Genomic DNA, 14,770 nt, shown 5'->3' on the forward strand with positions numbered 1-14,770 from the left:
GAGGGTCATGAGCAGTATTTATGTCTGTAATAAAGCCCTTTTGTGTGGAAAAAACTCATTCTAATTGGCTGGACCTGGCTCCCCAGTAGGTGGGCCTGGCTCCCAAGTGGGTGGGCCTATGCCTTTCAAGGCCCACCCATGGCTTCACCCCTGCCCAGTCAAGTGAACTCCAATACTTTAGGGCCTAATATATTTATTTCAAATGATTGATTTCCTTCTATGAACTGTAACTCAGGAAAATCATTGAAATTGTTTCATGTCGCGTTTATATTTTTGTTCAGTATAGACGACGCTGGTTGAGTTTTTGTTTTCATTGTCCTTCGAGCCAGAAAATTTAATTAKATTTTTCTACAGGTATTGTACCTGTTGTCCCAATCATGCTCCATCGAGCAAGTTTCAAAGTTTACACCAACCCCTTAGTCCCCATAGTTTAAGAAAAATCAAGTTACACCTTATCCCGACCTTCAACTTGTTAGGTAAAAGGCGCAAAGCATTAAAGCTGTGACATTGGGTGCCATGAGGAATGCGTAGCCTAGTTTATATGGCATCAAAGCACAACTTCTCAGCACATTTCAAAGCGGGAATAAGCCTCTATCTGGTAATGATTCAGCTTACTCAGTGATCTTATTGTCCTCTGTAAGCTCCAAAGCGTCAATGTAGTCCTCAACGACAATTTTGTCCTCAGCAACTTTTATGTCTTGGTTGACCGTTTTCTCCTCTGATATTTTATTGTCTTCAGTGATTATAATAACGACTGAAACTTCTGCTATCTTATTCTTCCCAGGACTTCTATTCTCCTGAGATATCTTCTTCTCTACAGTTACTATATTCTCCCCTGCAACTTTTCTGGGTTCATTGATTGTTTTCTTATTGGATATTTCCCGCATAGTATTCTGTTCATTCATTTTAATTTTCACAATGACTGTCACCTCTTCTGTTATTTTATTCTCTTTATATATCTTATTATCCTGTGTGGTCGTAGTGTCTTCATCAATCTTAATTTCCTCAATGACGGTAATCTCGTCTGTAACCGCTGGAATCGTATTTTCCTCAGAACTTTTATTTTCCTCCGCTACTTTAGTCTCCGCAGATATCATCTCTCCGACGGCCATCTCTCCAACCGCTATATTCCTATCAGAAGATTTCTTGTCCTTATTTACATGCTTTTCCTCAGGTATCTTGATATCCGGTGTTAGGATGCTCTCTTCAATCTTAATTTTCTCAACGGCAGTAACCTTTGTTATCTTATTCTTGTCAGGTCTTTTACATTCCACTGTAATGTTTTTCGCCTCTGAAATCTTATTTTCCTGTTTAGTTGTATTTTCTCCAGCATTCTGAATTATTTCCTCAATGACCTCAATAACCTCATCTGTAACCGCTGTTATTTTGTTATTGTCAGGACTTTTATTTTCCTCTGTTACTTTAGTCTCAGATATTTCCTCTCCACTGACTATATTCTCCACTGTGGTCATATTCTGATCATATTCTTCTGTGACTGTAACCTCTTTTACTTGAGTCTCTTTAGAGACTATACTATTCTCCTCAGCAGCAACTTTTTTGTCTTCGTTTATATTTTTGTCCTCAAATATCTCATTGTCTGGTATAATGGTGTTCTCTTCAACAATCTTAATTTTCTCAACGACGGTAACCTCTGTTAGTTTGTCCTTGTCAGGATTTTCATTTTCCTCTGCTACTTTAGTCTCAGATATCTCCTCTCCACTGACTATATCCTCCACTGCTGTTGTATTCTGTTCCACATTCCTGATTACCTCATTGACTGTTACCATAGGTATATTCTCTTCCGTGACTACATTCTCATCAGCAGCAACTTTTTGGTTTTCATGTACACTTTTCTCCGTAGATGTCTTATTGTCTTGTGTGGTCATATGCTGTTCAATGATCTTCATTTTCTCAACGTCTGTAACCGCAGATACTTTAGCCTTGTCCGGATTTTCATTTTCCTCTGTTACATTTGTCTCCTCAGATATCTTATCGTCAGGAATTATATGCTCTTCAGGAACAACTTTTGTGTCTTCGTGGAATCGACTCTCATTTGATACCTTATACGCCACTATGGCCGAATTCTGTTCAAGGTTCTTCATTTCCTCAATGATTGTAACCTCTATTATTTTAGTCTCAGATATCGTACTATCCTGTGTAGTCATATTATCTTCAGTTTTTGGAATTATTTTCTCAAACACCGTACCCTCCTCTGTTACTATATTCTCCTCAGACGCAGCCTTTTTGTCGTCATTGAAATTAATCTGAATAGATATCTTATTTTCCTCTGTTATCTTATTCTCTTCAGGACTCTTAATGTCCATGCACTCGTCGCTCTCCTCCTGAAGCATCTGCAACCTGGACGGTGTGCAGAAGAGGACAAACAGAGCTTCAGACAGTCTCAGACAGTTAGACAGTCATAAAACGTAGTTTTAAACATGTACAGAGCTTGATTTACACGTCAATTGTCAATAGTGCTCCTCAAATAGTGGGCAAAACCAATCGTGATCATTTTAATGCTTAATCCGCTTATTGAGGTGCCTTGATGAAACTCCAGTCACCCCTGTCATTTGAACGGCTGCATCCATATCATGAAGAGCAGACAAACAGCAGACGAACAGAGCCCCTCAGCCCTCCAGAATGAATGTAGGCTACTGTGCAGCAGTGTTAGAAATAGCGAGCTCGGTATCCTATCAAACATCCGGTTAATGAGTCAAACTATAGAGCGAAGAGGATGGGGTCAAACGTTTGGATATGAGATGCTAACATGCTTGAGATAGAAGCTGCCCCTAACTACAGATTTAGGATCAGATTAGACAACCCCCGACTATAATCTTAACCGTTAGGGTGGCGATGTAATGTTTGACTCCCGAGAAGTGGTTAAGGGCAACATTCATCTACTCTGCTGTGGATAGAAGCATGGAAGGATAACAGGAAGTAGGAGAGGGACTTACTCYGGGTCTTCCTCGTTCTCTTCCTCCTGGATATTGGGCAGTCTTTGCAAAACAGACAGTGAGCAGGATGATTATTAAGGGTCGTCTCCTTGGTGATGACATGTCCTGGTGTGTGTATGTGTCTGTGTGTATATGTATGTGTTAGTATGCAAACATGCATGTGTGTGTATGAGTTTCTGTGTGTGTGTGGGGGGGGGGACTTACTGCTCTCCATCAGCCTCTTGCTGCGAGTCTGTGGCCCTCTGGGCACTGGCAGCCTGCTCCTCCTCTAGTTGTCTAACTGCCATCTCAGCCGCCTGTCTGGCCACCTCTTCAGCCATCCTTGCTTCATTTAACTGCTGCTGCAGCCTGGAGACCAGTTGAGGGGGCAGGGATCAATACATCGGACAATCACACAGAGATGAACACAACGGCCAATCCCAATTCATCACTCATCCAGACAAAGGGAGACAGATCTCTGGGGAAAATACGAGATTGTAAAAAAGGGAGTGTGAGACAGAGAGAAACATACATAGGGAATAGGAGGAAGAGGAAAACAAATGTATTTTATTACTTCTCCTCCACTTTCGCCATAGCAGCCTCCTCTGCCTCTTTCTTTATGCTCTCTATGAGGGGAGTCCATCTRTCTGTCTGTGTCTCTGCATCTTCTGCTTCCTGTTGCATTTCCAGAACCTGCTGCGACAGAGAAATACAGTACATACAGAGAGTATGGCTATTGTAGCTCCAGATAAAGAACATTATTAAGTWCAATGGCATTTCCATTAGGAAAATGGAACAGTTTTGTTTCGTCACATCATGTTGGTGACTTTCTGATCAGCTTTGAAGCCATTGCCACTTTTGTCCTTTCAAGCATGGTAATCTACTGACTACTAGCAGGGRTGTCTCTGATTCTGATTCTACCCCCTACCTGGGGTATGAGTGAGGGTAAGGCCTGGAGCAGGGCCGCTCCCTGAGCCACTTTGTTCTCCTTCTCCTCCCAATCCGGGTCCACCTCCTCCAGAACCATGTCTTCATGGCCTTGCTGGATGAGGACTAAATTGGAAATAGGAAACACGTTGCACGAAAAGGAGGTGGGCCAGTGGGTTAAGTGTTAGAGGATATGGAACAGTAGGGTGGGGTCAACCAATCAAGAGAAAGACCTCATATTCASCAGCCAATTCATGCTTAAACTGTATTCTTAACCAAGTGGGAAGGTTGTATTTATCACATAATGCTGGGAAAAATCCACTTGAAGCCCCTCCAACTGGTAATATCTAGTAGGAAGCTCGTCTATCATCCCTGAGCTTCTACTTCTCCCACAAGCTTCGACTTCTTCAAGCTTCGACTTCTTCGACTCCTCCCATAATTTTTCTACTAAGGAAATTACCTCGACAACAGCATTTCCGGCAACCYATTTAATCCCATCAGTCACAATAGGGATTTTTTTGTACATGTTCTACAGAAGTTAAAGTTTTCCTTGTCAACAAATAAGTCATATATTATGCATTACCAAGGTGTCTAATATYGTTCAGAGAAGTTTCAAATTATTTCTCAAAATGGTCACAAAACCACAAGCATAAATCTCCAAGGTGTACTTTTAGCGATGAATTTGGCACCAGAAGTCTGTATTCAACAGCTTCAAACAATGTTTAAAGGGTGTAGTTTACATATGCACTCTAATTTTCAATAGATTYAATCCATGATGCTCGTGGTATATGAAAATATCTTAGTGGTCATATTTGTGACCAATGGGAAAATACAGTGGCTTTGACGATTATCCACGAGCCTTTACATATGTTTAAATCAGCGATTTTGACTGTAAAATGTKATATTTTGCTATTTTGGGGGGAATTGCCATTGGGGAATTACCAGACTTTCAGCACGCTTATAGGGAAGGACATTCAACAAGAACAAATGACTGATGATTGGCTGAGAGAAATTGATTATACAAATATTGTGGGGCTGTTTTTGTTAAGCTTCAGTGTGGCTTTTGACATTATCGATCATAGTCTGCTGCTGGTAAAACTGATGTATTATGGCTTTACACCTCCTGCTATATTGTGGATAAATAGTTACCTGTCTAACAGAACACAGAGGGTGTTATTTAATGGAAGCKTCTCCAACATAATCCAGGTAGAATCAAGAATTCCCCAGGGCAGCAGTCTAGGCCCCTTACATTTTTAAATCTTTACTAARGACACGCCACTGGCTTTGAGTAAAGCCAGTGTGTCTATGTATGTGGATGACTCAACAGTATACACGTCAGCTACTACAGAGACTGAAATGACTGCTACACATAAACAAAGAGCTGCAGTTAGTTTCAGAAGTGAAGATATAAGTTTGTCCTAAATATTMAAAAAAAACTGAAGGCATTGTATTTGGGAAAAAATAAMTCACTAACCCCTAAACCTCGACTAATCTTGTCATTAATAATGTGGAAATTGAGCAAGTAGTGGTCATGGTCAAAACATATTGATACAACAGTAGCTAAGATGGGTCTGTCCATAATAAAGCGTTGCTCTGCCTTCTTAACAGCACTATCAACAAGGCAGGTCCTACAGGCCCTAGTTTTATCGCACCTGTACTCAGTCGTGTGGTCAGGTGCCACAAAGAGGGTCTTAGGAATATTGCAATTGGKTCAGAACAGGGCAGCACGGCTGGCTCTTGGATGTACACAGAGAGCTAACATTAATAATATGCACATCAATCTCTCCTCCTCAAATCGGAGGAGAGATTGACTTCATCACTACTTGTATTTGTGAGAGGTTGTTGAATGCACCAAGCTGTCTGTTTGAACTACTGGCACACAGCTCYGACACCCATGCATACCCCACAAGACATGCCACCAGAGGTCTCTTCACAGTCCCCAAGTCCAGAAGAGACTATGGGAGGCACACAATACTACATGGAGCCATGACTACAATGGAACTCTATTCCTCATCAAGTAACTCATGCAAGCAGTAAAATAAGATTCAAATAGCCCTTACACAGCCTGGAGGTGTGTTGGGTAATTGTCCTGTTGAAAAACAAATGATAGTCCCACTAAGTGCAAACCAGATGGGATGGCGTATCCCTGCAGAATGCTGTGATAGCCATGCTGGTTAAGTGTGCCTTGAATTATAAATAAATCACAGACAGTGTCACCACCAAACCTCCCCCACARCATCACACCTCCTCCTCCATGCTTCACGGTGGGAACCACACATGTGGAGATCATCTGTTCACCTACTCTGCATCTCACAAAGACACGGCGGTTGGAACCAAAAATCTCAAATTTGGACCCATTAGACCAAAGGACAGATTTCCACCGGTCTAATGTCCATTGCTTGTGTTTCTTGGCCCAAGCAAGTCTCTTCTTCTTATTGGTGTCTTTTAGTCGTGGTTTCTTTGCAGAAATCTGACCATGAAMGCCTGATTCAAACAGTCTCCTCTGAACATTTGATGTTGAAATGTGTCTGTTACTTGAACTCTGTGAAGAATTTATTTGGGCTGCAATCTGAGGTSCAGTTAACTCTAATGAACATATCCTCTGCAGCAGAGTTAACTCMAGGTCTTCCTTTCCTGTGGCGGTCCTCATGAGAYCCAGTTTCATCATAAAGCTTGATGTTTTTTGCGACTGCACTTGAAGAAACGTTCAAGGTTCTTAAAATGTTCCGTATTGACTGACCTTCATGTCTTAAAAATGATGGGTTCTGACCTCTAAACTTAAAAATATGAAATATCCTTATACATGTCCCTGAGYGAGAGAGGGGGATGTAGAACGTTTKCATTCTGTCAGGATATGCTATTGTTAGCCATCGGGGATCCTATGGGAGGAGAAGAGACACAGTATGGTACAAGTCAACATGACAGCCGTGAGTTGGGGAGGAGTGAGGAATRTGCGCAGAGGCCAGGTTAGATGAAGTGAGGAAGAACAGATATCACTKAAGTTTTGTATAGCAACAGAGYTGTATTGGCTGCTCAGAGCTGTAAGGAGGGGGCTCAGCATAGGAGAAAAGGTTAAATACCAGTACTTGTGTGAATATGTTTTTTGTCTGTTCAGCTGTCCGACCCTTTGGGTGAATAAACTTGGTTTGAGCTTTTATAGTTTTCCGTCAGTTTTTACCCTGTTATTTAGAACCTAACAAAGTAATGATGAACTTTCATTTTTTTTGCTTATTTGAGCTGTTCTTGCCATAATATGGACTTGGTCTTTTACCAAATAGGGCTATGTTCTGTTTACCACCCCTACCTTGTCACAACACAACTGATTGGCTCAAACGCATTAAGAAGGAATGAAATTCCACAAATTAACAAGGCACACCTGTTAATTGAAATGCATTCCAGGTGACTACCTCATGAAGCTGGTTGGGAGAATGCCAAGAGTGTGCAAAGCTGTCATCAAGGCAAAGGGTGGCTACTTTGAAGAATCTCAAATATAAAATATATTCTGATTTGTTTAACACTTTGTAGTTTACTTCATGWTTCCATGTGTGTTATTTCATAGTTTTGATGTCTTCACTATTATACTCCAATATAGAAAATAGTAAAAATAAAGGAAAACCCTTGAATGAGTAGGTGTGTCCAAACTTTTGAGTGATACTGTATATATTTTAAAATATATTTTCCTTCTTTATTATTTTCCCCTAACCCTACCACCCCTCCCCTAATTTGAGTAATCTAATGGACAACAATACTTATACTTATACGTATTATATACATTTTACGGACAATATATTTTACATTACTTATCTTTTGTTTGTTTTTAGTCCCAGCCTTCAGCTACCCTCAACCCCTCCCATCTATTGCATCTCTGAAGACCATCCAGTTTTGATTTCTAGCTGCCATATATTTTCCCACTGTGCTGAGATGTTTCACAAGAGTTCTGAACCTTTCTATTTTCATAGTTTATACAGATTGTAAKTGAAGTATTATTATATTATTGACCGATTGACTAATCCCCCAGCAGTGCTATTTGCAGAGTTGGCTCCATGTAAATGTTGCAATTTTTCAGTCATTCCTGAACCTGCGACCAAAAACAGGGCAGTACCAAAACAAGTGATGTAATTATTCTGGGTGTTAGTTTTAGGGCATGAGGGTAACAGGGCTGAGATGTGTGAGTAATTGGGTTTAGGTGTGTGGGTAAGTGGGCTGAGGTATATAGAGATTGGGGCTGAGAAATAGGGGTACAARGCATTCGGAAAGTATTCAGACACCTTGACTTTTGCCACATTTTGTTATGTTACAGCTTTATTCTAAAATAGATTATATATATTTTTATTTTCTCATCAATCTACAATGCAATACTCCATGATGAAAAAGCAAAAACASCTTTTTCTAAATGTTTTTTTTTTTACAACAAGAACCCCCTGGAAATATCACGTTTGCATAAGTATTCAGACCCTTTACTCAGTACTTTGTTGAAGCACCTTTGGCAGCGATTACAGCCTCGAGTCTTCTTGGGTATGACGTCACAAGCTTGGCACACCTGTATTTGGGGAGTTTGTCCCATTCTTCTCTGCAGATCCTTTGAAGCTCTGTCAGGTTGGATGGGGATGGAACACAGCTATTTTCAGATGTTTGATGGAGTTCAAGTCCGGGCCCTGACTGGGCCACGCAAGGACATTGAGACTTGTCCTGAAGCCACTCCTGCGTTGTCTTGGCTGTGTGCTTAGGGTCATTGACCTGTTGGAAGGTGAACCTTCGCCCCAGTCTGAGGTCCTGAGCGCTCTGAACAAGGGTCTCTTTCATCAAGGATCTCTCTGTACTTTYCTCTGTTCATCTTTGCCTCGATCCTGACTCGTCTCACAGTCCCTGCTGCTGAAAAACATCCCCACAGCATGATGCTGCCACCACCATGCTTCACTGTAGGGATGATGCCAGGTTTCCTCCAGACATGGCACTTGGCATTTAGGCCAAAGATTTTAAACTTGGTTTCATCAGACCAGACAATCTTGTTCCTCATGGTCTGAGAGTCCGTCAGGTGCCGTTTGGCAAACTCCAAGCGGGCTGTCATGTGCCTTTTACTGAGGAGTGCTGCCACCACCATGCTTCACTGTAGGGATGGTGCCAGGTTTCCTCCAGACGTAACGCTTGGCAGTCAGGCCAAAGAGTTTAATATTGGTTTCGTCAGACCAGAGAATCTTGTTTCTCATGGTCTGAGAGTCCTTTAGGTGCCTTTTTGGCAAACTCCAAGTGGGCTGTCATGTGCCTTTTACTGAGGAGTGGCTTCCGTCTTGCCACTCTACCATAAAGGCCTGATTGGTGGAGTGCTGCAGAGATGGTTGTCCTTCTTGAAGGTTCTCCCATCTCCACAGAGGAACTCTGGAGCTCTGTCAGAGTGACCATCCGATTTCTCAGTTTGGCCGGGCGGCCAGCTCTAGGAAGAGTCTTGCTGGTTCCAAACTTCTTTCATTTAAGAATGCTAGAGGCCACTGTGTTRTTGGGGACCTTCACTGCTGCAGAATCTGTTTTGGTATCCTTCCCCAGATCTGTGCCTCGACACAATCCTGTCTCAGAGCTCTACGGACAATTCCTTCAACCTCATGGTGTAAGGGGTGCGTACTGGCGGCAGAGAAGTCAGGCACAGGAGAGCAAAAACTGTGTTACCAACGGCGCAGTTTAATAATAAAAACCACCGGAAAACAGATCAATAAATGGGTACAAAACCCGTCGCACACCAGACATAACGTGCACAAGCACTTACAATAAACATTTCCGGACAAGGACATGGGGGGAACAGAGGGTTAAACACACAACATGTAATGATGGAATTGAAACCAGGTGTGTGGGAAGACAAGACAAAACAAATGGAAAATGAAAGGTGGATCGATGATGGCTAGAAGACCGGCGACACCGACCGCCGAACGCCGCCCAAACAAGGCGAGGAACCAACTTCGGCGGAAGTCGTGACACATGGCTTGGTTTTTATTCTGACATGCACTGTCAACTGTGGGACATTATACAGTATAGACAGGTGTGTTTCTTTCCAAATCACATCCAAACAATTGAATTTACCACAGGTGTACTCCAATGAAGTTGTAGAAACATCTCAAGGATGATCAATGGAAACAGGATGCACCTGAGCTCAATTTCGAGTCTCATAGCAAAGGTTCTGAATACTTTATTATATAAGTTTTTTTTAAATTATTTTTTAATATTATTAGCAAAAATGTCTAAAAACATTTCTTCTCATTATGGGGTATTGTGTGTAGATTGATGAGGATTTTTATTTATTTATTCCATTTTAGAATAAGGCTGTAACAAAATGTGAAAAAGATTTTGAATACTTACAGAGTGCAATTTTATTATATGCAGAGCACTGTATGTTCCCAGTGGTCACAATTGTGACCGAGATTAAAACATACTTTTTTACATACCTTTCAATATTTAAAAAAAACTATATGAATTACATGTTAATGGCTACTAATGGCATAATATTTGCATAGTGGCATGTCTGGGAAAAATGTTGTAACAAATAGTCCACCCAATTTACAACCTCATCTTAGTCCTCATCTTAGGGACTCAGAGGATCAGTGGCCCACTGATTTGGCTCAATATACTGTATAGCGAATTTGGGGGGTAGCCCTGACCAGGAACCCGGGTCCAGCGACTGTGAAGRCAACACCTGAACCATTACGCCAAGAGGTCAGAACATTTTGACTAGGTTGCTAGGTGTTGAGTTAAGGTCGCTACATTACCGCCTTCCTTCAGGAGAGTGTTCTTAGTCCCTCACCTGTACACGCCTCTCCGATGGCCTCACAGGCATCATCCCACTTCGGACACCAATGTAGCAAATTCGGGGGGTAGCCCCAACTGGGACTCGAACCCGGGTCCAGCAACTGTCAAGCCTTAACCGTTACGCCAAGAGGAACGGACATCTTGACTAGGTCGCTAGGTGTTGGCTTCAGGTCGCTGCAATACATTGCAGTACTGTGCTATACCAAAGGTTAGCACTAGCAGTACAGATCCATTGAAAATATATTCAACAAATACAGTGTACCCAACTTTTAATCATATCATGTAATTCAGACCCCTTTATATACTTGGCTGTTAGAATATTTCTAGGTATAAGCCTAATTGATTGATTGATTGATTGATTGATTTGTAGATTGATTGACTGTCACACAAAACACCAGACTGCATTTCAAACTCTTTATTAATCATAAACAAATGGCATATAATGTAACAACATCTTCATAATAAGAGGATTGCTGCCTGGGCTTAGCTAGTTATTATGTTTGTCTCATTGGACACACACAATAACAACAGTACTAACAGTAGTGTGTACTATGCTAACAGTATGTCGACTACAAACCGTGTGTGAAATAGTGCCAATCCAACAGTTTTTTTTATTGTCACAGTTCTATGCAATCTAAAAACAATTGATATCAGTGTATTGATTCTACACTGTTTAAAATGAGAATGGAAAGTATTGGAAAAAGCTTATACTAGCTGTGATCACCCTGTCTGTCTGGAGATAACAGAATTCCTAGGCTTTTTGAGATTCCTAGGCTTTTTGGAGATAATTGTTTATGGAATAATCATTAGCATCCGTGCGCTATTGCGGTTAGAGTGAGATATTGTTTCCGAAGTTATGATTCTAACAGATAATGATCATAGCATGATCACGCCTATGTTTACACAGCCATCCTAGCAACCCGATTCAGATTTTGTTTCATATTCAACCATTTTCTTCAGACTGTTCACACCCAGTTTTATACGGGACAAATTTGCACATTTACACTTATGTGACCTCTGAAATAGCACACATATGCAATGCTAATTTACTTTTTTTTTTATGTAAAAAACAACAACCGTTCAGAGCAAAAATAGTTTTGATCTGAGCATCCACACGAGGTTCCATATTGAGCATCAGAATCATATCAGAATTGAGTCACATACGGATGTGGAATAAATCAGAACTTAAAAGATCAGAATCCATGTGGTTTTTTTTTATGCTGTGGGGGAAAGATCATACATGTCAGATATGCCAAATAATTGACATGAGATCAAAATTMAGCTACCTGTGTAAACACAGCCTTTGTAAATTAGACTATATTCACTCCCATGCTTAGCTAATTCTCCTGGTTTATGGGTTCTTAAACCTAATTAGTAATTTCATTGAGAATCTCTTATCATTGGCTCAACCGTTTGTGGGAAGGAGAGGGTGAAAGTGCATTATGCGTTATAGCTGCGCAAGAACTGAAAGCTCTATAGGTTTACAGAGACATTGACTATTTCTAGCTATGTGTGTGTCAGAAGAGGCTGGTGGGAGAAGCTATAGGAGGACGGACTCATTGTAATGGCTAGAATGGAATAAATTGAATGATATCAAATGCATCAAACCTATGGCACCCTTACTGGAGATAAAAAAACATGAGCTGGTGCACACCCAGAGAAAATTATTTTATGTAGAGGTGCTGACTAACGGCGAATAAACTATAAGCTATAAAAATGAAAAGAGTCGCACACTCTATATATAAACTCCCAGTAATTTAATGGGTAAATCACCAACGTTTCGGCATAACTGTGCCTTCTTCAGGGTAATGTCACGAATGCTTGAACCAGGTTATGTAGACAAAAATGCAATTTGTGCAACCAATGACCAGTGTCATAATTATTTAGTTTATGCATTGAGGGAAACTGTTAAAGCATATACAGTTGAAGTTGGAAGTTTACATACACCTTAGCCAAATACATTTAAACTCAGTTATTCACAATTCCTGACATTTAATCACAGTAAAAAATTCCCTGTATTAGGTTAGTTAGGATCACCACTTTATTTTAAGAATGTGAAATGTCTAAATAATAGTAGAGAGAATTATTTATTTCAGCTTTTATTTCTTTCATCATATCCCCAGTGGGCCCATTCCTCCTGACAGAGCTGGTGTAACTGAGTCAGGTTTGTAGGCCTCCTTGCTCGCACATGCTTTTTCAGTTCTGCCCACACATTTTCTATGGGATTGAGGTCAGGGCTTCACAGTTGGGATGGTGTTCTTCGGCTTGCAAGCCTCCCCCTTCTTCCTCCAAACATAACAATGGTCATTATGGCCAAACAGTTCCATTTTTGTTTCATCAGACCAGAGGACATTTCTCCAAAAAGTACGATCTTTGTCCCCATGTGCAGTTGCAAACCGTATTCTGGCTTTTTTCTGGCGGTTTTGGAGCAGTAGCTTCTTCCTTGCCTAGCGGCCTTTCAGGTTATGTCGATATAGGACTCGTTTTACTGTGGATATACACTGCTCAAAAAAATAAAGGGAACACTTAAACAACACAATGTAACTCCAAGTCAATCAACTTCTGTGAAATCAAACTGTCCACTTAGGAAGCAACACTGATTGACAATAAATTTCACATGCTGTTGTGCAAATGGAATAGACAAAAGGTGGAAATTAAAGGCAATTAGCAAGACACCCTCAATAAAGGAGTGATTCTGCAGGTGGTGACCACAGACCACTTCTCAGTTCCTATGCTTCCTGGCTGATGTTTTGGTCACTTTTGAATGCTGGCGGTGCTCTCACTCTAGTGGTAGCATGAGACGGAGTCTACAACCCACACAAGTGGCTCAGGTAGTGCAGCTCATCCAGGATGGCACATCAATGCGAGCTGTGGCAAGAAGGTTTGCTGTGTCTGTCAGCGTAGTGTCCAGAGCATGGAGGCGCTACCAGGAGACAGGCCAGTACATCAGGAGACGTGGAGGAGGCCGTAGGAGGGCAACAACCCAGCAGCAGGACCGCTACCTCCGCCTTTGTGCAAGGAGGAGCACTGCAAAATGACCTCCAGCAGGCCACAAATGTGCATGTGTCTGCTCAAACGGTCAGAAACAGACTCCATGAGGGTGGTATGAGGGCCCGACGTCCACAGGTGGGGGTTGTGCTTACAGCCCAACACCGTGCAGGATGTTTGGCATTTTCCAGAGAACACCAAGATTGGCAAATTCGCCACTGGCGCCCTGTGCTCTTCACAGATGAAAGCAGGTTCACACTGAGCACATGAGCACATCTGACAGACGTGACAGAGTCTGGAGACGCCGTGGAGAACGTTCTGCTGCCTGCAACATCCTCCAGCATGACCGGTTTGGCGCTGGGTCAGTCATGGTGTGGGGTGGCATTTCTTTGTGGGGCCGCACAGCCCTCCATGTGCTCGCCAGAGGTAGCCTGACTGCCATTAGGTACCGAGATGAGATCCTCAGASCCCTTGTGAGACCATATGCTGACACATGCACATTTGTGGCCTGCTGGAGGTCATTTTGCAGGGCTCTGGCAGTGCTCCTCCTGCTCAAAGGCGGAGGTAGCGGTCCTGCTGCTGAGAAGCAAACCTTCTTGCCACAGCTCGTATTGATGTGCCATCCTGGATGAGCTGCACTACCTGAGCTACTTGTGTGGGTTGTAGACTCCGTCTCATGCTACCACTAGAGTGAGAGCACCGCCAGCATTCAAAAGTGACTAAAACATCAGCCAGGAAGCATAGGAACTGAGAAGTGGTCTGTGGTCACCACCTGCAGAATCACTTCTTTATTGCGGGTGTCCTGCTAATTGCCTTTAATTTCCACCTTTTGTCTATTCCATTTGCACAACAGCATGTGAAATTTATTGTCAATCAGTGRTGCTTCCTAAGTGGACAGTTTGATTTCACAGAAGTGTGATTGACTTGGAGTTACATTGTGTTGTTTAAGTGTTCCCTTTATTTTTTTGAGCAGTGTAGATTCCTCCAGCATCTTCACAAGGTCCTTTGCTGTTGTTCTGGGATTGATTTGCACTTCGCACCAAAGTACGTTCTTCTCTAGGAGACAGAACGCGTCTCCTTCCTGAGCGGTATGATGGCTGCGTGGTCCCATGGTGTGTATACTTGCGTAC

General features: G+C 42.0%; 1 protein-coding gene across 1 annotated transcript in view; it reads right to left on the reverse strand.

Annotated features, from left to right (window-relative positions):
* cngb1a (cyclic nucleotide gated channel subunit beta 1a) overlaps nucleotides 1–14,770 on the reverse strand; it is a 70,757-nt gene that overhangs the window by 14,044 nt on the left and 41,943 nt on the right. Inside the window, exons 9-13 of the mRNA XM_024146261.2 lie at nucleotides 3,862–3,986; nucleotides 3,508–3,626; nucleotides 3,159–3,302; nucleotides 2,955–2,996; nucleotides 616–2,358 (exon numbers count right to left, since the gene is read on the reverse strand). Of these exons, the coding sequence (XP_024002029.2) occupies nucleotides 616–2,358; nucleotides 2,955–2,996; nucleotides 3,159–3,302; nucleotides 3,508–3,626; nucleotides 3,862–3,986 (2,173 nt within the window). The remainder of the gene's footprint in view (nucleotides 1–615; nucleotides 2,359–2,954; nucleotides 2,997–3,158; nucleotides 3,303–3,507; nucleotides 3,627–3,861; nucleotides 3,987–14,770) is intronic.

The sequence above is a fragment of the Salvelinus sp. IW2-2015 genome, unplaced genomic scaffold (genome assembly GCF_002910315.2).
Source record: "Salvelinus sp. IW2-2015 unplaced genomic scaffold, ASM291031v2 Un_scaffold16331, whole genome shotgun sequence".
NCBI classification, from domain to species: Eukaryota; Metazoa; Chordata; class Actinopteri; order Salmoniformes; family Salmonidae; genus Salvelinus; species Salvelinus sp. IW2-2015.